Source organism: Pimephales promelas, chromosome 9 (assembly GCF_988280905.1).
Source record: "Pimephales promelas chromosome 9, fPimPro1.hap1.1, whole genome shotgun sequence".
Lineage (NCBI taxonomy): Eukaryota > Metazoa > Chordata > Actinopteri > Cypriniformes > Leuciscidae > Pimephales > Pimephales promelas.
This window is the reverse complement of record NC_142777.1, coordinates 4,262,674-4,289,648: the sequence shown is the minus strand read 5'-3', so window position 1 is coordinate 4,289,648 and position 26,975 is coordinate 4,262,674. Positions and strand designations below refer to the sequence as shown.

At 37.0% G+C, this 26,975-nt stretch overlaps 1 protein-coding gene across 1 annotated transcript in view; it reads right to left on the bottom strand.

The window, feature by feature from the left end:
• Window positions 1-26,975, bottom strand: part of abcb7 (ATP binding cassette subfamily B member 7) — a 79,742-nt gene that overhangs the window by 15,806 nt on the left and 36,961 nt on the right. The window contains exons 9-14 of the mRNA XM_039694181.2: window positions 13,269-13,443; window positions 10,426-10,583; window positions 9,764-9,927; window positions 4,989-5,118; window positions 3,972-4,143; window positions 3,765-3,868 (exon numbers count right to left, since the gene is read on the bottom strand). Coding sequence (XP_039550115.2) covers window positions 3,765-3,868; window positions 3,972-4,143; window positions 4,989-5,118; window positions 9,764-9,927; window positions 10,426-10,583; window positions 13,269-13,443 — 903 coding nt within the window. The remainder of the gene's footprint in view (window positions 1-3,764; window positions 3,869-3,971; window positions 4,144-4,988; window positions 5,119-9,763; window positions 9,928-10,425; window positions 10,584-13,268; window positions 13,444-26,975) is intronic.

Sequence of the window (26,975 nt, the reverse complement as noted above, 5' to 3'; positions counted from 1 at the left end):
AAAACCATCTTGTTTCGTCAAAACCATTGTAGGGAGTCAGGAACTGGAATTGTGAGTATTAAAAACGATCAGGATAGAGTGTTTTAGCATCTATTTCGTCCCCTCTATCTCCGCTGGGGTCTGCCCACTTTTTCAGCATTTTCAAATATTGCCAGTGGGTGGAGTCAGGCTCTGCCCAGGGGTTTAGTTACCTTTTAAGATAAATTCGAAAAAGTTTGTAAGATTGTTCCTAAGTGCAACAAGTTCTCAAATATTTTATTAAAAACAATCCATTTTTCTCTTATGAAAATGAATGGCTTATTGGCGTTGGTGTAATTTGATTGAGAGGTGGGTGTTGCTGAAGACTTGCTGAATGAAAAACACCTTTTTGTCCGACTAGCTTGATGGGATTTAATCACTGTGACGAGTTAAAATGAAAAGGGCCGGAGTCATAATGCAGAGGTCTTTCCCATTAATTTACGCTCCGTCTTTGTGCTCTTTCTACAGTGAATGCGTCCTGTATCTGTGTGCTGCCTCGTTAGTCCTGGCCAGAGGGAACACTCCCTCTATAATCGATCTGTGATTCCTGATTCGATTCCTGGTACTAGTCATGTGTATTATATATGTAGCATGTGTTTTAACGCTTAATCTTTAAAACAACCCAACAAAGTCATTAATCATCTTATCAGGTTGGAGGTTATCCTAACGTTATTTACAATTATTTTTAAGAGCCTTCTTTTCAGGAATATGAATACTCCTTAAATGTTGTCTTATCTTTTTTCTTAAGAACATTTTTTGGGAACACACAGTTTTTCTCAAATTAGAAAGTAGCACTTAAGAAGAAAGTTTCCTGATTCCTTTCCCAACTGTTTGTGTTCACTTAACTTTTTACAAAAACGTTGGCAGGGAAAGACTTAGACTTCCTTTATTATAATCATGACTTGATTATGAATATGAATACTCCTTAAATGTTGTCTTAAGAATGTTCTTATCTTTTTTCTTAAGGGAACACACAGTTTTTCTCAAATTAGAAAGTAGCAGTTAAGAAGAATTTTATTCTTAAGAAAGTTTCCTGATTCCTTTCCCAACTGTTTGTTAACTTAACTTTTTACAAAAACATTGGCAGGGAAAGACTTACACTTCCTTTATTAATCCCTGTAACAGCAGCGACAGAAATCGAGACAACGTGCACAAAAATAGACAATAATAGTGCAATCAATCAATAATCTCAATATCTCAAGTAGATATAGTTTACCACACAACGACCTACTTAAATAAATAAAAAAAACCTCCAATTCATCGTCTGGTGTCGTTTAAAGCCCTTTGAACAGTTTGCAGTTTGCACTGAAAGTGTCTTTTGGACCTTGAACCGTTTGGTTCCCATTGAAGTCCATTATATGGAGAAAAATCCTGGAATGTTTTCATCAAAAACCTTAATTTCTTTTTGACTGAAGAAAGAAAGACGTGGACATCTTGGATGACATGGGGGTCAGTAAATTATCAGCAAAAATTTTTTTTTTAAAGTGAACTAGTCAGAGGTATAAAAGTTAAAAGGAAAGGTGCCAAAACAGTCCCCTGTGGCCAACAAAACTAGCTGACCTACAGTTCTGTAGGCGCACATACTGTGGTCTTTTTGTCAGATAGGTCAGTGCCACCGGTCTAAAACCACTGAGGTCCTTACAGATCCTCTTTTTGTGCACTCCACCAACAGGTACCTCCCTCTTCAAACATTAAACATCTGTGCCACAACTTCTCTTAGCTGTTCTGCTCATATTTCCAGGACCTTCCATCATGGCCGACTACTTTGCTCACATGAATCCTCTTTAGTTTTTTCCCTACCTGGTCCACGGTAATATGTAGGCCACTGGGAGAATGGTGGCTATAGTAATGGATGGAGCAAGATGGAGGTATAGAAGTTATGAAAGAGTTGTAAGCCACCGCCTGCATTTTTGAGCATTTTCACAAAAATTTCAAGGTCCCCAGAAAGTATGAATATCTAAAAATGCAATATATCAAAAGAAAGAAAACAGTCTCTGGTTAAAAAAAAACAAACAAAAAAACTTTAATCCTAGCTTCATGCACTTGAATGTGGGTAGAATTTGTCAAAAACGTTTTTTATGAAAGAAACATTCAGTAACATTAGGCAATTGATTTATCTGCCGTTTAATGTTGATGATCGCGTATTTTACGTATAATTCTGCTTACATATGATATCTCTTGCTTCTGCATCTTCTTCGCCTGTGTTTTGATGTGGAGATTCAATACTCTTTTAGAAGATGTGTAATAGCGCCCCCTACCGTATACTCTGAAAACTAGGGCTGGGTATTGACACAAATTTCACAATTCGATCCGATTTCGATTCACAAGATTGCAATTCAATTCGATTTCGATTCGATATTGATTATTTTGGATATCAGTTACAATAAATGGCAAATTTTCTCAAGGAAATCTAATTTTATTTTTTATTTAATCAGTGGAACCGCGCACATTAATAAACGCTTATGTAAATGTGCAAGCTTAGCCATCTTGGCTACTTTTCAACTGTAGTTACTGGGCAGATGTAATAACCGATAAAATACATTCAGACAATCAACAATACTTATACATACATTAAAACAAATTACATAAAATCTCATAAAATACATTCAACAAATCAAAACATGATTAAGATGATTTAAAAAAACTACAAAATATGGGTACACACTTGATTGTCCTTTAACCATGATTTTAATTTAATCTTAAAATAGCCCATATGAAGCAATGTCTTTAATAGACATAGGTAAACTGTTCCAAGTGTGAGCTGCTCTCACAGAAAAAGCTGACTGACCAAAGGCAGTTCTTCTCATTTGTATTACACAATCCCCTCTTGTTACAGACCTCGTATGTCAGTTAAATCTCTGAACTAATGCTGTAAACTATGGGAGTCTAGTTGTAGCCTATAGGCTTCATTAGCCTAATATGAAGGTAATAATTCACTGTTTTGTAGCTATACAAACACTTAAATTACATTTTTATTTATTTTATAACAAGAAGATTATATGAAATATAAACATTTAAATGGTGGCTGTCATAAAAACTTACCAGATTTATTCAAATATGCATTAAATATTAAAAAAACATTAAGATTATAATGCATATGTAATATGGTGTATATATTTAGCAAAATACTCATTATTTCTTCTAGCTGACTAACGAGTTTGTGTGTTATCTGAGGTAAATATGACGATACATGACATTGATTACAAGCTGTTTAACTGACGTCTTTCCACGGTTGAAACGCTGATTGAGCCAATCAATGTGACATGATACGAATTTCGATAAGTTTTAACACACTTTCAGATGCTCATTCATGTTTATTTGGCGCTGTGACTGGTATTATTAACCCGGAAGAGAGATCAGCGCTGCTGCTTCTCTTGAGCTGCGCCAGAGCGATCTCACGCCACAGCGCCAAAACGTTATTTATGTTTTTGAATTTATAAAGAAAATGGACGTAATTTGAAAATTGAGACTTTGTTTCATATCAATAGTAACAAAGGACAAAGATTATTGCGATGTTTTGGATGCGCGCAGCCGCGATACAATTTCCCATTCATTCAAATGAAACAGGATGACTAATCGATTCTTGAGATTTAAGAATCGATATCGGTTCGTAAAAATATCGAGAAATCCATATTTATTACCCAGCCCTACTGAAAACACACAGCTTGTGTGCAGTACTGAGCAACTGTTTTCATACCTGTTATTAAGGAATCTACTGTTTAATTGACAGAGTCCAAAGCTCTTACCTCTTCAGTGATTGAGTCTAGAGAAGATGTGGCCTCGTCGTACAGCAGGATGGGAGGGTTCTTGAGGATCGCCCGTGCGATGGCCACACGCTGCTTTTCTCCACCTGTCACAACACAACATGCACCAGATCACTCGAGAAGAACCTAATCCTCTGAACCCAAGGTGCTCTTTAAGGATATCGGCTTTCTTTTCTGAAAGGCGTGTACCTGAGAGCTTCAGGCCTCGTTCTCCGACCTGCGTCTCATATCCATGAGGCATTTTGAGAATGGCATCATGGATTCCTGCAAGTCTGGCCACCCGGTACACGTCCTCTGCCGTGGCGTTGATGTTTCCATACAGCAGGTTGTAAAATATGGTATTGTGGAAAAGCACGGCATCCTGAAATTATATTTACATAGATGCTTTTAAAACCAACAATGGCATAAAAACAAGTTTCATGAATTTATTTTTTCACAGCCTCAAATTAAGTCTTATGACTTATGAACATAATTAAGATTACGGTTCCCATGGTACCTTACTTATAAAAAAAGAAACTAATTTCTAACAGAGATTTGTTTTTTTTGAGGGGGTTATAATTACATCTGATAGTTCTTTAGCCATTTACACTTCCAGTAATGCCTAGTTATGTTTGAGAATGACATTCATGGACGGAGCTGCACGATTAATCGTTAAAAGATCCCGATCGCGATCCAAAGACACACGCGATCCTATTCCTAAACGACAATGATTCGTCTGTCTACAAACCTTTGACAAGTCCAAATCATAGCGAACATTCAAATCCGTCACTGAACCAGAGAAAGCAGTCGTCATGCATGAAACGGCTTCACAAACGGTCCCTTCAACCACAGAATCAATCATAAAAGTTTATAGATCGGATATAAACACTGATTTAGTGATCGAAATATAGCACATCACCTTTTGCAAGTTAATTGACGCATCAAATGAATAAGATTACATCGTTATTCCAATGGGTGGCGACAAGTGACTTAAATGTATTTGCATTTCAATCATTCAAGAGACTCATTTCAATATTAAAGGTGAATGAGAAACAGTGAGGTTTATCTGTGATGATTCGCACTTCATTTGCATAAAGTTAAATATATCTCAACTGTGTCACATCGTTGGACACGCCTATATCCTGTCGGCGGGAATCTTCATCTCTCCGTTATAATGAATGGGATCATGTGGCTTTACCGCTGGCGTTGTGAATGACGAACCCTCACCTGCGGTATGACACCCACAGATTTCCTCAAGCTGTCCAAACTAACATCACGGATGTTCTGGCCTGCGATGTAGATGTTGCCCTGCTGTGGCTCGTAGAAACGAAAGAGCAGTCTGACAATTGTGCTCTTCCTGGAAAAAATTAAAAACATTTGTTAAGCAATGTCTAAACTGTGACCAACATTAAAGGAGTAGTTCACTTTTAAAAAAAACTTTGCTGATAATTTACTCACCCCCATCATCCAAGATGTCCATGTCTTTCTTTCTTCAGTCGAAAAGAAATTAAGGTTTTTGATTAAAAAATTCCATCATTTTTCTCCATATAATGGACTTCAATGGGGACCAAACGGTTCAAGGTCCAAATGAGAGTTTCAGTGCAAACTGTTCAAAGGGCTTTAAACGATTCTAGAGGGTGAATAAGGGTCTTATCAAGCGAAACCATTGGCCATTTGGCCATCAAGGTTGATTCGTGACTCTCCTGTTCGAACACGTTCATCAAAATGAACAAATCTTTTTTTCAAGTCATTTTGTTCGTTGATCAAATCATAGATATCTATATAAAGGCTAGAATTCTCACGGCGGAGTATTTATCGTCATCACCAGCGGCCATCTTGTCACTGACAGGATTTCTGGCAGGCTCTGGGGTATCTGATGTAAGAAATACTCTTATCTCGTTGAAATCTTGACGGATTTACAAACGGGCTATGGGTTATTAACGTGGCTATGATTCTGGATGATTATTTAATTAAACACTTATTATTCATAAGTATGCAGTATCATAACTACATCTCTGCCGTTTATAACAAACCAGACCGTTTTAAAATCGGTAGAAAATTGAGCAAGTTACGGTGATTTAAAAAGTGAGCGAGCTGCCTGTGACAAGATGGCTGCCAGGTGCTGAAGTCGACCTCCATTGGCCAGCAGCGCGGACGAGATATTAGGGATGGGACGGTATGAAAATTTCATATCACGATTATAGTGTCCAAAATAATCGTGATTATCAATATTATCACGGTTTTGTTAAAAATTTATGAAAGTGCTCAAAAAGAACTGATGCTCACACTGAAAACATTTCAACAAGTTTTATAATTGAAAATCAACAAACAACAAATAAAACAAGCCTCTCTATGCAGTTTTTTTAAGCAAGATTCTATTCCATGGCATTTGCTTCTTTATAATGCCCGTCGTCAATAGCAACGCATTATTACACAGCGCACATCCATATCACAACGGACGCACGCTCTTGTTTCATTCAAATACAACTTGCCGTCTTGTATCTATACTTTACTATCCCTTAAAATATCACTCTTAGTCTTGTTTGAAGTTGTTCGTTCGTCTTTGGCTCAAATCCACTTGCTACGAACTTTTCTTCGCGGAAGCTTCACGTCTATTTCAAGTGAGTGACATAAAATGTTTCAACTCAAAACAACATTTCGTGCCCAGTTGTTTCCCAGACGTAGTTTTGGTATTAAGGTCAAAGTTAACTTGCCTTGCGTTCGGGTGATGATCACACAAGACGACTCGGCAGATTTGAAGTGTTTCTATTGCAGTGACTTTTTGTTCGGCAGACAGGGTGACCATCCTCGATCAAGTTTCCCTCAGGACTTTTGTAAAACCCAAAATATGACCACACCTCAGATTTGGTCCTTTTAAAAGGCTGAAAAACCTCCTGAGCATATCACTGCCTTCCGCCATTCCTTCTCGAATAGTAATTGAAAAAATATTGCGTGCTGCGCGCCTGTGTCAGACTGGCCGACAGGATTCAGTGAGTTATTAAAATCGCGATAATCAAACACGGTTTTAATGATAATTAAATTTTAAACGATAATACTAACCGTCGGTACATTTTATCACGGTTTATAGTGAAACCGGTTATCGTCCCATCCCTACGAGATATATAGCCTTTATATAGATATCTATGGATCAAATGACTTGAAAAAGATTTTTTCATTTTGATGAACGTGTTTGAACAGGAGAGTCACGAACGCGCATCACAGAACAGAGCAAGGCGAGCATTTGAGCTTATAAAACTTAAACTTTGTTATTTATTTATTAAATGAGCGATCGTTTCACCTGATAAGACCCTTATTCATCGTCTGGTGTCGTTTAAAGCCCTTTGAAGCTGCACTGAAACTGTCGTTTGGACCTTGAACCGTTTGGTTCCCATTGAAGTCCATTATATGGAGAAAAATCCTGGAATGTTTTCAACAAAAACCTTAATTTCTTTTCGACTGAAGAAAGAAAGACATGGACATCTTGGATGACATGGGGGTGAGTAAATGATCAGCAAAGTATTTTTTTTTAAAGTGAACTACTCCTTTAAGACACTTTGCAAGAACTGCGTACAAAACAGGACTTTTCATTTGTCAAAAAAATCATTTTTATCAACAGGACTTTCATTTACGGTGGAACAGGTACAATTACTGGAGAGTGACGAGGAGAAAGCATTGCTTAAGCATTCCTAAGAAAAACGCCTGGGACTATTTGTAAATAAAGTTAGATTTTAATTGTTCTTTACACATTTTATTTAACAATTACACATGTCTGTCAAGCAAAGGCTTTGACAAATATATTTTTTGTTCAAAAACTGCTCACTATTGTGTGATTTTCAGAAATAAATGACAAAAATCGAATTTCCATTTTTGAAATTCTCTAGTATATTGTACATTTTTCACTCATACTTCCTTTATAAACACATTACATGCATGCTTATGTTAGCTGAGGGTCTTCTGAATCCATAGACACCAAACACATAGTGTTCCATTCCATAAAAAAAAACTTTGCTGATAATTTATTCACCCCCATGTCATCCAAGATGTCCATGTCTTTCTTTCTTCAGTCGAAAAGAAATTAAGGTTTTTGATGTAAACATTCCAGGATTTTTCTCCATATAATGGACTTCAATGGGGACCAAACGGTTCAAGGTCCAAATGAGAGTTTCAATGCAAACTGTTCAAAGGGCTTTAAACGATTCTAGAGGGTGAATAAGGGTCTTATCAAGCGAAACCATCGGCCATTTGGCCATCAAGGTTGATTCGTGACTCTCCTGTTCGAACACGTTCATCAAAATGAACAAATCTTTTTTTCAAGTCATTTTGTTCGTTGATCAAATCATAGATATCTATATAAAGGCTAGAATTCTCACGGCGGAGTATTTATCGTCATCACCGGCGGCCATCTTGTCACTGACAGGATTTCTGGCAGGCTCTGGGGTATCTGATGTAAGAAATACTCTTATCTCGTTGAAATCTTGACGGATTTACAAACGGGCTATGGGTTATTAACGTGGCTATGATTCTGGATGATTATTTAATTAAACACTTATTATTCATAAGTATGCAGTATCATAACTACATCTCTGCCGTTTATAACAAACCAGACCGTTTTAAAATCGGTAGAAAATTGAGCAAGTTACGGTGATTTAAAAAGTGAGCGAGCTGCCTGTGACAAGATGGCTGCCAGGTGCTGAAGTCGACCTTCATTGGCCAGCAGCGCGGACGAGATATATAGCCTTTATATAGATATCTATGGATCAAATGACTTGAAAAAGATTTTTTCATTTTGATGAACGTGTTTGAACAGGAGAGTCACGAACGCGCATCACAGAACAGAGCAAGGCGAGCATTTGAGCTTATAAAACTTAAACTTTGTTATTTATTTATTAAATGAGCGATCGTTTCGCCTGATAAGACCCTTATTCATCGTCTGGTGTCGTTTAAAGCCCTTTGAAGCTGCACTGAAACTGTCGTTTGGACCTTGAACCGTTTGGTTCCCATTGAAGTCCATTATATGGAGAAAAATCCTGGAATGTTTTCAACAAAAACCTTAATTTCTTTTCGACTGAAGAAAGAAAGACATGGACATCTTGGATGAAATGGGGGTGAGTAAATGATCAGCAAAGTATTTTTTTTTTTAAAGTGAACTACTCCTTTAAGACACTCTGCAAGAACTGCGTACAAAACAGGACTTTTCATTTGTCAAAAAAATCATTTTTATCAACAGGACTTTCATTTACGGTGGAACAGGTACAATTACTGGAGAGTGACGAGGAGAAAGCATTGCTTAAGCATTCCTAAGAAAAACGCCTGGGACTATTTGTAAATAAAGTTAGATTTTAATTGTTCTTTACACATTTTATTTAACAATTACACATGTCTGTCAAGCAAAGGCTTTGACAAATATATTTTTTGTTCAAAAACTGCTCACTATTGTGTGATTTTCAGAAATAAATGACAAAAATCGAATTTCCATTTTTGAAATTCTCTAGTTTATTGTACATTTTTCACTCATACTTCCTTTATAAACACATTACATGCATGCTTATGTTAGCTTAGGGTCTTCTGAATCCATAGACACCAAACACATAGTGTTTCATCTCCATTACATCCATCTCAATTATAAGCCCAAATGTAAAAATAGAGAAAACAGACCAAAAAGGGCTTAGTCCCCAATGGGTTAAATAAAAACAAATTGCTTAGTTTTTTCTCAAAACTTTAGTAACAGGGTTAAGCTTGACAAATGCTGACGACAAATTGTATGAGATTATATACTCGACTTCCTGCTATGCTGCAAAAAGCCTTGAAATGATGACATTTCAATCATATCGCAGTTTTAGACGGAAATAATCAAACTTATCTAATAGTTCTCATAACTCTTGCCTTTTATTGTTGTATTTCTAAGTAATAGGGCTGCAATTTGTCCCTATTGTGCAAAGATCAGAAGTTCAGTGAAAGCTGGAGGTAATATAAAGCAAGTAAATCTTTCCCGGAGCACTTACCCAGATCCACTGCCACCGACAATGGCCACCTTTTTCCCAGCAGGGACTTCAAAGGAAACCCCGTCAAGCACCTTTTGTCCCTCCAAGTACTCAAAATACACATCCTCGAACCTGATGGTGGCTTCCTGGGGAGCAACGAGCAGCGGCAGGGCCAGGTCTTTCTCCTTCAGGACACAGAGGTTCAAGCAAAGAAAGCAAACACGTTCAGCAGTCTGAAGTTTACGTTTTGAGGCTTGAAACAGGGGTTTCGACGACAATCGATTGTAATGGCGACGTCAAAACAATAGAACACGGCACATTTGCTCTAATTTTACACACAGATATTAGGGTCTCGCAATAATGGCTTGATGGGCAGTGCGGCCATACGGTGAAAACCATTACTGATCGCGGCGAACAATCGGACAGATTAATTACAGGCTGCATTCGAAATTAGCCAAACGAAGAATGAGATTCATCAACCTCCCCCACTAATGCCATGAAAGACAGGAAACATTCAAAATCAACACAAATACTAGGATGAACGCTTCAATTTGTAATGGTAAAATATAAAAGAAAGCTTTTGTCGTGGTATTTTAAAAAGCTCTGACATTTTAGAACGGCACCATTCACAGAGTATTCCTTTCACATTAAAATAACTCTGCATTGAAAGCACTGCAGCACACCTTTATTTTAGTGTCCACGTTGAGCAGCGTGAAGAGCGTGTTCATGTCGATGAGGGCCTGTCTGGTCTCTCTGTACACGGTGCCCAGGAAGTTGAGTGGCAGCGAGAGCTGGAAGAGCAGCCCGTTCACCATCACTAGATCACCCACAGTCATGGTCCCTACAGCAGAAAGAAGCCAGAGTACCCATTACACACTGTTTACACAAACACTTTTACACCTGCTTTTATAGAGGGCGTGCATTGACGTCATTCACCCGACGGGGCTGCGTGACTCGTTTAACACGGGAAACTGCGAAAACGCCAGTAAATCAAATGATTATCAGTTTAAACTGAAGGTTGGACTCGATATAAGTGTTCCTTACAACTTACTAAAGATCCAGTGATCCGTGGATATTGACATGCATCAAACATTGATATTAGTGGTCTCCATGTGAAATCCAAGTGATAACTTATATCAATGTTTATATATGTACAGTCGTGAACAGAATTAATCATACCCCTGGTAAATATGATATAAAATGGCTGTAAAAAATAAATCTGCATCATTTATCCTTTTGATCTTTCATTAAAAAAAAGGCACAATTCTAACCTTTCGTTTAAGTAAAAGAATTGAAAGTGGGGGGAAAATCACATTATAAAATAAACGTTTTTCTCCAAAACACGTTTGCCACAAATATTCATACCCCTAGAATTTTTTTTATGAATAAAAAGTCTATGAAGTACATTCCCATTAATATTTACCTTTTTTTTAGCACACTAGGGTGACTAGGAACATGAAATTGTCCAGTCATGACTTCTTGTTTCACAGGAGTTTAAATATGAGGAAGCTCAAAGGCGAAATTCCCTGAATCATCCATCACAATGAATAAAACCAAAGAACATGGTTCTGATGTGCATCAAACGATTGTTGAGCTTCATAAAATAGAAAGTAGATGTAAGAAAAATAGCTAAAGAATTGAAAATTGACCATTTTGACCATGAGGGCAATAATTAAGAAGTTATAATCAACTAAAGATGTTACGATTTTGCCAGGAAGAGGATGTGTGTCTATATTTTCTTAATGGACGATGAGGATGAAAGTTTGAGTGGCCAAAGACTCTTCAAATATCCCAGATGGAGAATTGCAGAGATTAGTTGAGTCTTGGGGGTCAGATAGCCTAAAAAAAATTATCAAACAACCCCTGCATCAACACATGTTGTTTGAGAGGGTTTCAAGAAAAATCCTCCTTGCTTCACCAAAAACAAACTCCAGCATATTCAGTGGTCAGACACGACTGGATCCTCAAACGGCACAGGCTTCTGTGGTCAGATGAGACTAAAAAAAGAGCTTTTTGGCAGTAAGCACGGACATGAGGATAAAAAGTACCCCATGTGTACAATTTAATATACCTTTGGATCTTTAACGTTGGGGGCCTATTTTTCTGCAGGAGGTCCTGGACTTCTTATTCAGATACATGGCATTGTGGATTCTATCAAATATCAACAGATAAAAAAAATCAAAACCTGACGCCTTCTGCTAGAGATCTTATAATGGGCCTTGGTTGGATCTTCCATAAGGACAACGATCCAAAACAAACATCAAAATCAATCACTAAGCACAAAATGAAGCTTCTGCCATGACCGTCCCAGACCCTGACCTGAACCATATAAAAAATGAGTGGTCTGAACTGAAGAGAAGAAGCACCAACATGGATCTGGGAATCTGAAGGATCTGGAGAGAGTCTGTATGGAGAAATGGTCTCTGATCTCAGGTCAGGTGTTCTCCAAACTCATCAGAAATCTCAGAGCAGTTATCTTGGCAAAAGGAGATTGCAAAAAGGTATTTAATAAAAGGGTATGAATAATTGTGGCAAACGTGTTTTGGAGAAAAACATTTATTTTACAATGTGATTTCCCCCCCACTTTCAATTCTTTCACTTAAACGAAAGGTTAGGATTTTGCCAATTTTTTTGAATGAAAGAACAAAAGTAAAAACAATGCGGATTTATTTTTTCTGCCATTTTATCATATTTACCAGGGGTATGATTAATTCTGGTCTGTATATATATATATATATATTACACACACAATTATATACACATGCACATATTTACATACATATTTATATATACGTATATATATATATATATATATATATATATATATATATACACACACACACACACACACATATATATATACACACACATATATATACACACACACACACACACACACACACACACACACACACACATATATATATATATATATATATATATATATATATATCATATATCATATTGTCCAGCCCTAAAACTTGTATGTTTTTTGTCACTGTTCATTTGTAAAAACATTAATTATGCAGACTATACGACTGTAAAAATATTTAATTGATGAGTTGCCAATACAATATATAGGGTATGATTTTACTCCCAAATCAATATTTGACAGAATTATAACTGTAAACCCATGTTTCGCTGGCTGTATCCAGTTGTCTCTGTGAAATGCAGCGAATCCATTTGTTTCTTTGTTCTGTAGCTTTCGACAGTCTGTAAAAATATTCCTCAGATTTATTTTCAGATCTATTTGTACAGACAGTCTCAAAGCTCTTTCCCATTTTGTGTGTTTTTCACAGCATTAATGCCACTCGGTGGCCGTGATGTCACACGCACACCCTCTGTTGGCTGGCTTGGAAACATTCAGCTCTCATTTTATCACCGTGCAACTGCATGTTGATAAAGTACTAACAAAAAAAACCTACAAGAGTCTAGAAGTTGAACCCATTAATGTAAAAGTCTTCAGTACAGCCCTAAAGCTATTTTGTGTATCTAGTAATACAAATGTGACATCACTGATGTTCACCTGCCATTATGCCTTTGCTTGCCAGCACCATGATCGTGGTGAGGCCGACGGTGAAGATGGCGCTCTGACCGAAGTTGAGCAGGGCCAGAGTAGTGGTCGTCTTCAGAGAGGACGACTCGTACACCTTCAGAAAAGCATCGTACCGCTCAGCCTCATACTTCTCATTGTTGAAATACTGAAAGAGAGAAACAGAAAAAGACCTTGGGAAAAGAGCACAACAGAACTGCTACTAAAGAAAGGTCAGGACAATGACCTTGTTTCAACAACGAGTCAAATAAAAGACATTCTCTCAGAGCAAATCCATCACTTTGAGTTTTACTTGATGTTGTATAACTGACTGGAATCACATTCAACGAATACAAAGCCCATTTGAAGACTAAAAATTATTATTTCTTTGTATTATTTTTCTTGGTAGGCTTTAAGTACTATGTACTTACATTGAAATTAATCATTTGATACAATATTGTGTACATACATGTTTTTACATTGTACTTATATTTTGAAAATACCAACATGTAATTAATTTATGTAATTACATTTTTAATTACACTGCTGCTCCTTTACCTTTAAACCTACCACCCACCACACATGAGCCTAACCTTACCCGTAAACCTGAACATTATAAGTACATTGTACTTATTTTTCTATGTAAGTGCATAGTGCTTAAAGCCACTTAATATAAAGTGGGACCTTTTTCTTTATTCATTTTCATATTAATTTCATAATGTATTTTGTGAAATCAGAGTATGTTGTGCATGTGTGCTGACAAGAGATATGGGATGAGTTATATATTTTGCGAAGAGGTGTGTGCGCAACGAAGCAGAGATGATCCACTGATGATGATACAGCAAATGTGGACAAGTTGGCATATTCTTTACAAGGAAATTAATGATTTTCAACTGATGCATATGTCCCATGAATGTATACACCAAGGGATAGTTTCTTAATATTGATATGGGATTGTACCATGTATATACTAGAGCCAGACCGATATAACGGCAGGCCGATATTATCGGCAGATATTAGGCATTTTCCAAACTATCGGTATTGGCAGTTATAATGGCCAATAAATAAATATTTCAAAAATAAAATAAAAACGGACGAAACAAGCTTGAACCATGTCCTGAGTGTTGGAGTTGTGTAGTTTGTCCACCAGAGGGCACTCTACACATCCCTGTTGGCAACACTCGTTGAGTTGGTCACGATACATACATTGCTTGGATAACAATTAAAAGAACATCCCCATCAGTTCTCTTAAAATCATGTCTAGTTTAAAATAAATAAATAAAATATCGTCCGATATCGGAATATCGGATTTTAAAACCCAAACATATTTGTATCGGCCTTCAAAATCCTTTATCGGTCGGGCTCTAGTATATACATGATGTTTACATTCCATTTTTAAACATAAGCAACATGTTTTTCTATTTTACAAGGAAGTAGTGTTGTCAAAAAACTCGGTACTTCGGTACCAAGTCGGTACTAAAAAAAAAAAAAAGTTACGGTACCAGCTTTTCTAGGTACCGAGTACCAGGTTAATCCAGTTCTGTTCTAGACGCGATGTCTGAAACGTGCACAGTTCCGTCCTCTTTATAACGCTGATATGGCTCTCTCTCTCTGAATCCACTTGTTGAAACGAAAGGAGGAAAGAGCCACATATGGAAATATTTTGGATTAGGCTAATGTCACGTTGCCATAAGAGGCCGATTACATGCAAATTCGCAATTTCAAATATAGGCGCGATTCAAGCGCGCTCATAATAAAAACTTGTTGGCGTTGCATAGCAACGACAGACGCCGTGTGAGAGCAAGCGCTTTGGAAAGAATAAGCACGCGCAAAAATATAATTAAAAAACACGCGCGACATGTGAACGGCCTCTAAAGTGCTTTCGGGGTAGTTTTACGAGTACATGAGCACAGTAGTATCCACCCGACACCAGAGTACTACTGGTATTAGTATTGTCATTTAATGTCAGTGCCAGTTCTAGGCGTGTTCTTGCCTTTATAACTCAGCAGGTTTAAAAAGACTTTTAAAAATTAAATATGAATGCAGTTTTAGATTAAATAAAAGGACAGTCAAGTCAAATAAAACATGTTTTATGGTAATGCTACAAAGATACCATTCATCAACATGACTTAGTTATCAACACATTGAGTGAACAATATATTTTTACAACATTAATTAATGTTTGAAAATGTTATTTATAACAAACACCTGATTGTTCATGTTTGTTCACTTAATTCATTGTGCATTAAAAAAAATAATGGATTAAAACTTTACAAACAACTTTAAAATTGTGTTAGTGTATACTATTGTTTATTTTAGGTCATTTTATCTAATCTTTTTCTAAAGTGTTTATAATACAAATGTACAGTTTCCATATTTGTAACCGTGATAAACACTTAAATATATGTAAATTTAAACTAAGCTTTGGTACCGAAATTGGTACCGAGAACCGTGAATTTTAACTGGTATTGGTACCGAATACTGAAATTTTGGTACCGTGACAACACTACAAGGAAGTGCTTTATATAAGCTCAATCCTTACTGTACCACCTCAGAGAAACAAAGGCATGACGGCTACAATGGCTACACTACACTCACCTATAGCCTTATTCTTCTATGCCTCTTTCTCTCATACATGGATATTAAATAATAAACAGAAATCTCTTGGCAAAAATATCTGGTGCATCTTCCGTGATTCAACAATAATGGGGAAAAACATGATTTTCATATCTACATTACAAAAAAAAGATGCAGTGGTGCCATCAAATGATAATAACCATGGCATGTTGGCATTTTTCATGCTAATATAGTATGATAACCATGGTATATGATTATATTGATATACTATGACATTTACAAACATGATTTCTATCCAACAAAACCAATAAATAAAAAAATAAAAGTGCCTGTCATCTTCTAAGCAGTTCTCATGCCTCTGGGATGTCAAATCAAGCGTGTAACAGCACACATGCTGCTGATGCCTCAATCACATCTCCAGATGTCATTAAAGCTACCACAGCATCTCTCCAAATATCAGCAGCTGAGTAAACCACAGGCTAATGCCTTCACGGGCTCAAAGATGAGGCTGAGTGGCTCAAACACCTGACTCTTCAGCAGCGAGAGTGCAGACAGATGCGCAGAGAGTGTGTGGCTCTGAAATACAAGTGCGCCACAATTAATTAGCTCTGAAATGTGGCGATCAACAGCGACTGTTGTTTATGAGGAGGACAGAGACAGGATTATGAAGAGCACCAGAGCAACCAAGAAAAACAACTGAGCACTGCTTACAGACATCAACAGAGCAAAATATTCTGTTACAGTTTAGAAGTAATGATTTTATGAATTACTTCGATGAGAAAATAGAAAGCATCCGACCGAAACACAATTATAAATGTACAATCCTCTGCGATTCCCAAACTGTGGTCCGTGAGTGATCACTAGTGTTCTGTGAGGGTACTGCAGGTGGTCCGTGAAAAGGTCAAATAAAACATAAAATATTTTACCAAGGAATTCCCATTAAAAAAGTATAAAGAATATGTAGGCCTACATTTATATAAAATGTAAATTAAATTGTCAAGCTATTACTAAAATAGGCTAGTGGCGCTCGGCCGTGACATTCAAGCTCCGTCTCGTCAGAACCACGACACCAGATCAACACAAAGCCCAAGGGTCTGGGAGAGACCACGCAATAAGGTGTTCTGGGAGGAAAATGTGGAGAGACACTTTACAGAAGCTTTTCCAGAAGTCCCTTCCATTTGCTGCAAAGAATATGCCATGGCTCAGTGTAGCCAATAATAGCCATTCTTCGTTGCAACTCCTGAAATGTGTAGGGCTGTATTCAACCAAAGAAATCCTTAGTCGACCAAAGTCGAGTCCTGCGCAACGATTAGTCAACTAAAAAAAAAAAAAAGTGATGTTTTGATTAAACATTTTTTAAACAATTGTCAGAGAGCATTTATAAAACAACAACGAAAAACATCACAAATAAATAAAACTATAATAATAATACAATTCTTTGAAAATTAAGTGATTTTTTAACTGCAAAAAGTGAAGAGCTCTGTCCTAGGTCTATAGTAACAGTCACAATCGCGCACCTGACCACACGCTGCAAAAAATATAACTGCTATGCCACAAATCCCAACAAAAGCTCTCGTTTATACAGGCTTTATATTCTTCTTTACTTTCAAAGCTATGGGTTAACTTGCGTCCTGACGATCAAGGCTTTTAAACAACACACAAAAAACCCAAATAACTAAAACAATCCTAATAATAGGCTGTACCGCGTATAGGTTTATTTTCGTTTTTTTGCATTATTTAGGCTATTTTCAAATGCGTCAAGTGTACAAATAAAAGCAAAAACATTAAGAAAACACAATCTATTGAGTCAGCATGATATAGCCGTTAAAAGGCTGCTCACGTCTTTTGCGCGCTCAAGTTCGATTTCAAACGTAGGCGCGCGACTTGCGCGCTCATAATGGAGCAACGCGATCGCCTCCCTCCACAGTCTTGCTGTCTTTGTTTTAAAATGCAGCCAGACAAAAGATTTCGATTTCCTGGACATTTTGTCGACTAATAAAGCCAAAACAAGCAGCGTTCTAACTGAATGAATACAGCATCCCTTACCGAGCGCGAGCAGCAGCGCAGCCAACCACAGGTGCGGTTCCCGAGTGTATTATGTGTGTGCGCTAAACTGTGGCGCAGTTACAAAAATAGCCTAACTTAAAGCATTTTAAAGTTGGGGACAAAACATAGGCTAATTATATTTAGAATACAGTAATAAATAACTGCTTATAAAGGAATAAATATCAAGGAGTAAATCATTGAAAAATTCTTTCTATTGGTAAAAAAAAAAATGCAACTGGTCGACCAATAAGAATGTCAGTCGACCAAGACGGCATCGACCGATTAGTCGACTAAACGACTAAAGTTGACAGCCCTAGAAATGTGGTAGCATTCCTTTGCCGTTTTCCGTCATCTGTCCATGAATATCGCTCCGAGTCCGGTTTTTTTGTTGTAACGACTGCACCTTCCACGTAATGAAAATATCATGACACCACATTTATATTCATTTAAAGCCCATTTCCTTCACAAAAAGTTTTTCCAAACTAGTTTTTCGCGGCATTTAAAGTATCGACATAGAATTTATTCGCTAAATTGTCGACATTTGCAAAAAAAAAAAATATCGATAATTGCCGTTTCCATCAGCTATATCGGTAAACATTTTGATGAGCTAAATCTTTTTTCGCAAAAAAAAAAACCCTTGGATGGAAACCTGGCTGCTGGGTGCGCTGTGATTATACAGTACGAGAGCGCCCTCTAGAGGCGAAATAAAACTATCACTGACACCTCGTGGAGTTTGTTTTGACCATAGACTGTAAAAAAGATGGACGACACCCCTTCGCTCTCTTCCATTGGTCAGAAGTGAAGCCGCGCGAGTGTCCCGACATGGCGCTGACATTTTGGAACGCGAGTTTGCGCAGAAGCGATTTCGGGACCGGACATGCACAGTCGTGAGCAGGAAGTAATGACCCAAAATCAAGGCCTCGCACTCACACTCTCTTCAGTTCAGATGCGGATTTACAACAGAATGAAATTGTGTGTATCCAGAACACCACAGTACTTGCTTTCATATCATTATAAAGTACCGTAATTACTTTGTTGACTAGATGCTGCATTAGTAGAGAAAGAACAGAAGTATGTTTCCATCGAGGCTGGAATTACTACCTCAAGCAGTTAAAACAGTATACAATACACGCAAGTCCAACCTACATACTGTATGTAATGTCACGATTGATGCCGTCTGTTTGCATTAGCTTACATCCAGCTGGTCATTTAAAGCTAATTGATAAGTTCAAGCAGCTGACAGAAACAAACAAACTGGAAATACATCGGATTGTCACTGAAATACATATTTTGATTAGATAATCATAAAGTGATCTGAAATAGAAGCATATAAAGTGTGAAAAATGTCAATATACATGCATCTATTTTCAATGCTATGGCCTTTGTGTAGATCTTTAACCCCCTGGGGACCACGGTGTATTTGGGGTCCTTCAGATGTTCTGACCTGTCCTGACATTTGTGCTTTTTTTAAGTTTCTTATAAACATATTAATGGCACAGGTGAAATTACACTATATTTAGCACAAACAGGGCAACCATAATATGTGAGCAACATGTATGTACATGTTTGTATTTTTTAGAGAATATTGTTTGTGTGGTTATTGAAAAAACTAAAAATATGAAAGTTTCTGAAATAAGGCCCAAAAAATGTATCTCAAATTGTTCATTTAAAAACTATGTGTAGCTCAAAGACGTACTACAGCTTGATTTTCATCAAAACAAAAATAGACAAAGTTACTGTCTTTGTTTTGGAAATAGGCTCATTTTACAACTCCCCCAGAGTTAAACAGTCGAGTTTTACCGTTTTTGAATCCATTCAGCCGATTTTCTGATATTTAGAAGAATATCAGTATACAGACAGTTTCTGGTCTCATTGACTTGAAGTCAATGAGACCAGAAACTGTCTGGTGACTGATATTCTTCTAAATATCAGAAAATCGGCTGAATGGATTCAAAAACGTGCCTTTAGTCAAAATATTAGCACAGCATATGGTATATCGTCAATGATAATACTAAACAAATCTGTCTACTGTGGTGTTAAGGAGATAGATGGTGCATCTTGTTAGCATTACAATGATAATCTCATTGCTTTTATGAAAACATAACGGACAGCTCTCCAGGACTGCCATGACATTCAGAACATTTCATTACAGCTCATCAAACTCAGCTAAGACTCCTGTGCCAATTATCAGAGCAAGCGAAAAGCAGGATTGTTTCACGAGCGTGGATGCTTTAAAAAGACGTGCATAGTGCTGTCAGCGAGTGTGTTTCGAGAGAAATAGGTGCTAGTGTAACGGATTTGGAGTGGGTGGAGATCTCATTATGCATGCACACTGGCTTAAAGCGACATTAAATCCACAAGCACAGACACCAATGACAGAAAACAAAGCTTGCCACAAAATATATGTGCTCTTGAACACAAAACAGATGAGGATGAAGGGCAGAAGATCTGAGAAACAGAGCAACAGCTGTTCGGAAATAAGATAAAGGTCTTGAAGTCTTTCTGACAGCACATTTCACTGATTATCAACTTATTAACTCAAATCTGTCTTACTGAACAACATATGTTAGGGGGCCCATATTTTGATTACCAAAAACCAGGACACTCGGCCCAGCAAACACATGGGCCAACTCAAATGATACTCAAAGTTTACTCATTATTTACCTTATTAATTCAATACATTTAAAGTAGGTTATGCCTCCTCTGTATGGATAGAAAATTGTTCCCATGTCCTGGGAAAACAGGACAGTTGGTCACCCTAGCATAAGTAAGTGATATTAATTTGCAGTACAATACAACACTAATACATATACTAAGAGATTTATAAAGTGATTTAGAGCGCTGTATTCTAGTCTAGTGAGACTTTTATGCGCCAAAGCTGTTAACTTGTAAGACACCGTAATAAAAATTGAGCGTACATGCATGAGAAGTGGCTATAGAAGTTACATTACAGTGATAACCTAAAAAAACTTGAAATATGAAGCATGGAATAATGTTTCACTGGTTTAGATGCAAACCAATAACCAGCTAATGAAAAAATAAATAAATAAAAACCTAATTGCCCAGGAACACATCAACAACAAATAATCATCTGAGAGTCTGACTCCTAGTGCTCCATTTATTTTCTGAGTTGTGATGTTAGACAATCCATTAAAAACTCCAAAATGTCAGTGGGAAACTTCTACGTACTTATTACTCCTCATTTTGTTTGGACAGAATGAGGTTTACTGGCAGGGCGAAATTGGGGTAATGAGCAAAAATGTGTTGTCTGTGTTGTCAGTACTCCGATAAAGGAAAGTGGATTAACACGTTTACGTGACCGCACACACGTCGACAGCTTAAGCACTGGTTTGAAAACATGCATGTAAAAAAGCTCGTCTCCAAAAATGTAATCCCAAATGATCAAGAACCTGCTGAGTGCTGCAAACCTGCGATTTGTGAACTTTTTCCATTTGTAAAAAATGCATTAATCTCATATAAAGTCATAGTTGACCTAAAAATTACAATTCTGTCATCTTTTACTCTCCTTTTTGTTCCTTTCCAGAATAGAAATGAAGATGAAATTAGTAATATTCTCTACATTTTTAGTCCATTTAAAGTCGAGGGACTCAAATAAACTGGCCACTTTTGGGACTGACAACAACACTTCCTCAATGGTATGATATGATTCTCAAAAAGGGCTTAGTGACAAACAATAGTGTCTGTATGAATCGAACAATCGAAGTCACGTCTATGTTCTATTCGAGACTAGGGATGTCACGGTACCAAAATTCCAGTAGTCGGTACCGATACCATTAAAATGTTACGGTTCTCGCTACCAATTTCGGTACCACAGTAAAATCAGTTTTAACTATTTTTCCAATTTTTTATATATATATTTATATAATTTTATTTGTAAATATAAATAAATATATTAAATTCAATGACTTTATTATTTATGATGGTGCATTTATGAAAGCATTGAAGGCTACAACCTGTTTAAACGAAAAAATTGATGATATTTAGACATATTGCTTATAAAAAAAACAAAAGAAAAAGCAACCTTATGTACACATTATTATTAATAGTAGTAATATTTTTAATTAATGGAGATGCAGTTAAATCTATTGTACAGTAGCCTAATGTAATTATTTCTGTCAATTTCTTTAAGTTAAACCAAACTTTTATTTTGACGGGTTGCCGTGAAGACCTTTGAGTTTCTGTGCGTGTCTGACAGTAAAAGAAATGATATGACGATCGTTTTTCTCAAATGAAACGGTAAAATGCTCATGAAGTGACTCTCAGAGATTAACTGAATCATGAATCATGTCATCATATCGTGAGGAAGCAGAGACTGAAAACAAGCACAGTGTGTGTGAGGTAACGTTAAATGAAACCGCGCGTCTGCGCCGTTCATTCTCACAGAGACAAGCAGAACATGCAGGGTTCATATTTAAACAGTCTTTTAAGAGTTTAATATATAGACACACATCAGCAGCGCCGCCGGTCGCCATGTCTCAGCGCTAGGGTTGCCGCGGTGAGGAAAATTTCCCACCGGTTAATCGACGTGTGACAACACCGGTAATCCCGGTGTCACCGTGGAGGGCAGGGCGGGGGGGTTAAATAGCTTTTAAATGCGTGCGCGTTATACTTTCACTTTCGAAATAAGCGTCAATTGTTTGAATGGACAAAAAAAACAACTCGCTGATAATAAAACTTTTATTTATAGACTTTTATTAGCATAACGAACGAATAAAAATAACCCCATGCATAGGCTGAAAAAAGTGAAAATCGGCAAAATGTGGGCCCAAACAAATAAGAACCATAAAACGTTTATTAACGAATAAGAAAATAAAATAGGCCTAAATAAATTACACAAAGTTTAAATGAGATAAAACCAATTAAAAAGAGACGAATATAAAATAAAAACTTCAAAACGGACCTTAGCCTACATAAATGACATACTTTCACTTTCGAAATAAGCGTCAATTGCAATTCAGCGTCAATTGCTGGAATGGACAAAAAAACAACTCGCTGACAATAAACTTTCATTTAGACAGCACTTTTATTAGAATAATAAACGAATAAAATATAGACAGAACTTTTATTAGCATAACGAACGAATAAAAATAACCCCATGCATAGGCTGAAAAAAGTGAAAATCGGCAAACTGTGGGCCCAAAAAAAATAAAACGTTTATTAACGAATAAGAAAACAAAATAGGCCTAAATAAATTAAACAAAGTTTAAATAAGATAAAACCAAATAAAAAGAGACGAATATAAAATAAAAACTTTAAAAAGGACCTTAGCCTACATAAATGACAGCACTCTAAAAAAAAGTAAAACACTATAAATTGGCATTTATTAACATTAATATATATTGGCCAAAATATTGCCAAACAGGCGCTTTTGCATTGCGTTTTGACACCAAATCTTCCGCCATTATCTTGCTTTTCTGTAATTTGACTCGTTCTCGTCTCGAATCCTGATGCTCGCTGATCTGTGACGTGACGGCACGCGTTGCGCAGTTCATTTTTAATTATAATGCTCTCTTCAGAACTAAATAATTGAAAATTATTATTTTTAATTAATTCAAATAAATATTTTAGCAAAAACGAATACTTTAAAAAAAAAAGTCAAGACATCGCGGTGTCACGGTGGGAAAGTGATGTCACCGGTGATGGGGCTTAAAACCGGTAACACCGTCAACATCGTCTATCGCGGCAAGCCTACTCAGCGCTTTCATGAAGAGGACGAACTTCAAGCCCTTCGTGCACGCGCATCCAGATCCGGGTTTGACCGGGTACTCGGTACCACCATGACTTGGTACTGTGACATTTACATTTTATAGTACCGAAGTACCGAATATTTTGACAACACAATTCGAGACTATCACGTTTTGCTGTCTTTTTAACCTGATCCTCCATGAGTGCAACCAAAGGGCACACAATCACAACTATCGGCTTGCCGGCCTTTGGCCTTCCCAGTTTCTCAATGACGAAAGGTAATAGTTTATAAATTAACTTTTTAGTTTATAAATTAACTTTTCCCAAAACCTGTAAATTAACTTTTCCCAAACACTCTTCTTGTTCGGCCTTCAGTTTGGAATATTCTCCACAACAGAGCGAATTGCATCCCGTGTCTCCATATCCGCGTGGTTTTCGATTTCCCCCATCTTAAAGGAGAACTCCGGCGAACAATGAACCTTTGGTCTAATAAAACATCGGTACATAGTCAACCGTTCTCTGAGATTTGTTTTCTTGATAATCGAATGTAAAGAGTTTTATCTCTAAAAACTGTTTAGCGTATAATGCTAGTACTGGGGGCAATGTTCGCCGGAGTTCTCCTTTAAACATCGGCGCTAAGCGTCAATGTCACGGCTCTTAGCCTGTGTCTCTCAAACTGAGAGACATGTCGATGTCTCAGACTTACGCCGCCTTCACACTGGCAGTTGAAATCAGCTCCGATGCGGCTGCGAAACGACCGGAAGTCATTCATTTCCTATGGAGATTAGCAGACCGCATGCGAATGGGTCCAAAACGGGTCCGACCGAGTGCGGTGCGAAGAAAATCGTGTCCGTTGGTCATCCGGATGGGTTCAAAAATTTGAACTCGTGCGAAAAGCTACGGACGGTTCCTATCCGACAATTCCAGCGGAAGTTGACCGTTGCTATGGTGATAAACCAACCTGAATTATTAACTTTTAATAAAATAAATATTGATTTTATAACGATAAGTTGTGATGTCATTTTTTATTTTTATAACTTTCTAACGTTTATAAGGGCAGTTAATACAATTAAATTGAAGGTAGACATTGAACTATTGACCACTATATCACATTTTTTAGCCGACCTGACATGTCAACGTCCTGAGCAACTTTCCTCACGCAGCATAACCCTCATCAGAGAGATCATACAGAACTGACAGAATCAAACTTTAATCTCTCCGCCATTTTTGTTCTACCCGCGTCCGACGCTTTTCACTGTGTAGTACGACGTCCGTTGGGAACGTATTGCGTATTACGGAGCTGATTTTAACTGCCAGTGTGAAGGCGGCGTAAGTACAGAAGCGAACTGAAATGGAGTGGAAGTACGAAGTCTGACGCAGTAAGGCTAGGCGATCATGGTTGACGAATAAATGCAGTCTGTGGAATCTGTGCTTCAATACAAAGTAAAAATTAATAATTTGGAATTAATATTAGGAATTTAATTTTACACGTTTACAAGCTTCTTTTGAGAGAAGCTTCTTAAGGTTTTACCAGTTTGCATAAATGTAAAGCAGTTGAAAACTACATCGCCGTCATTTGCTTGCAGTGTTTGTCCATTTCAAAGGTGAAAATTACTAATACAAATAAAAGAGCGTAAAGTATCGTTCATGCGGTCTGTCTGTTTAAATTTGCATTTGTGGAGCGATGTAAATCTCATTTGCAACTATATATATATATATATATATATAATATAAATGCAAATATATATATATATATATATATATATATATAAATATATTAGGGTGGAACGGTACATGTAGGGCTGGGCGATATGGCCAAAAAAAATTATCACGATAATTTTTTTTATATCAGTCGATATCGATAATTATCACGGTATATGTCAAATCTTTATTTCTTTCAAGTTTAAAGGCAGATTTTTGCTCCTAAGTGAAAGTTGCATTAACCAGAGCGTAAATTGTGGTTTTAAACTACTCTTTATTGTCAGAACATATCATGACAAACACTTGCCAATCAGGTGAACATTTAAAAAAAAAACAGGCATAGCCTATAACTTAGCACCTCACTATCATGGCAAAATGTAACTTTATGGTTTCTGTGGTATTTGTATGAAAACATTGGCCTAACAGTTAAATACATTATTAAATGCTGTACTTATATTCCATAAGACATTTAATGAATTGTCTACATTAATAATATTATACAATTAAATATGTATATCCCACATTTCATGGTGGAGTTAATATTACTTGGCTAACCTTACAGTAAATCCATGGTAAGCTAAATGAATTCAGTATCATTTCAGATTCTGACTGGATCGTTGCACGCAGTGTTTCTCCTTTTTGTCAGCGTTTTTTGTCTGCCCTAAACTGGTTTAAACTTGACATCTGTGTTCTTCGCTGAACTCAAGCGCTTCTCGCTGGATGTCTTGAGCGAGACGATCAAAGCAATCGCGTCTGCTCCAGCTCACTGCCGTTTGGACTTTGAGCCGAGCGGATAAATGCTCCGTGTGGCGCGCGCGGTTCAAATGAGTTTCGTTCCGCTTTTGGCGCATAAACATTATCGGACATTTATCGACCTCTTGATATCGTTTTATCGAGAAAAATTATATCGCGATAATTATCGTTATCGTTTTATCGCCCAGCCCTAGGTACATGTATTCGTATTGAACCGAAACGGTACGGGCGTCACGGTTCGGTGCATGAATTTACACAGAGACTACATGGAATAAAAATAAATAAAACTTGCGTCCAAATTAATTAATGTAATGCGGAACTACTGTTAGATACACGGGTTCTTTAGGGACACATAGTCTGTACCATCGGCTAGCTCTGAACGCGCGTTCACTTCAAACGTTGGCTTCATACGCGCGTCCTATTCGCTTTGGACTAGCGTCGGACTAGACGCAAATTTTTAATGGTAGTATTATTTTATACAAAAATCAATTATTTATAATTCAGATGAGAATAATGTTACATTGTTAATAAATAATGTTCATTAAAAATTAAGGAAAACAAGTCTCTTGATCTGAAATATAGCAAAATAATTTTAAATTAATTCAGGTACAATTACCAAACATGTCGCAAGATCTTTTTGTCTTTTTATTCATTTAATTAATAAACGAATAATATAAAACTATTGTCAGTGCACCACAAATAAACTGGTTCTATGCCTTTATTAATAAAACTTATATAAAAAAACTCTATGCCTTCTGTCTTTTTGTTTTGCTTTTCCCTCCATTGTACCGAAATCGTACCGAACCGTGACGTGTGAATATATATATATTTATTTATTTATTTATTTATATGTGTATGGCCTGTGCGCAACTCAAATGCTCCACTCAGATTAGGGCTGCACGATAATGGTTAAACTGA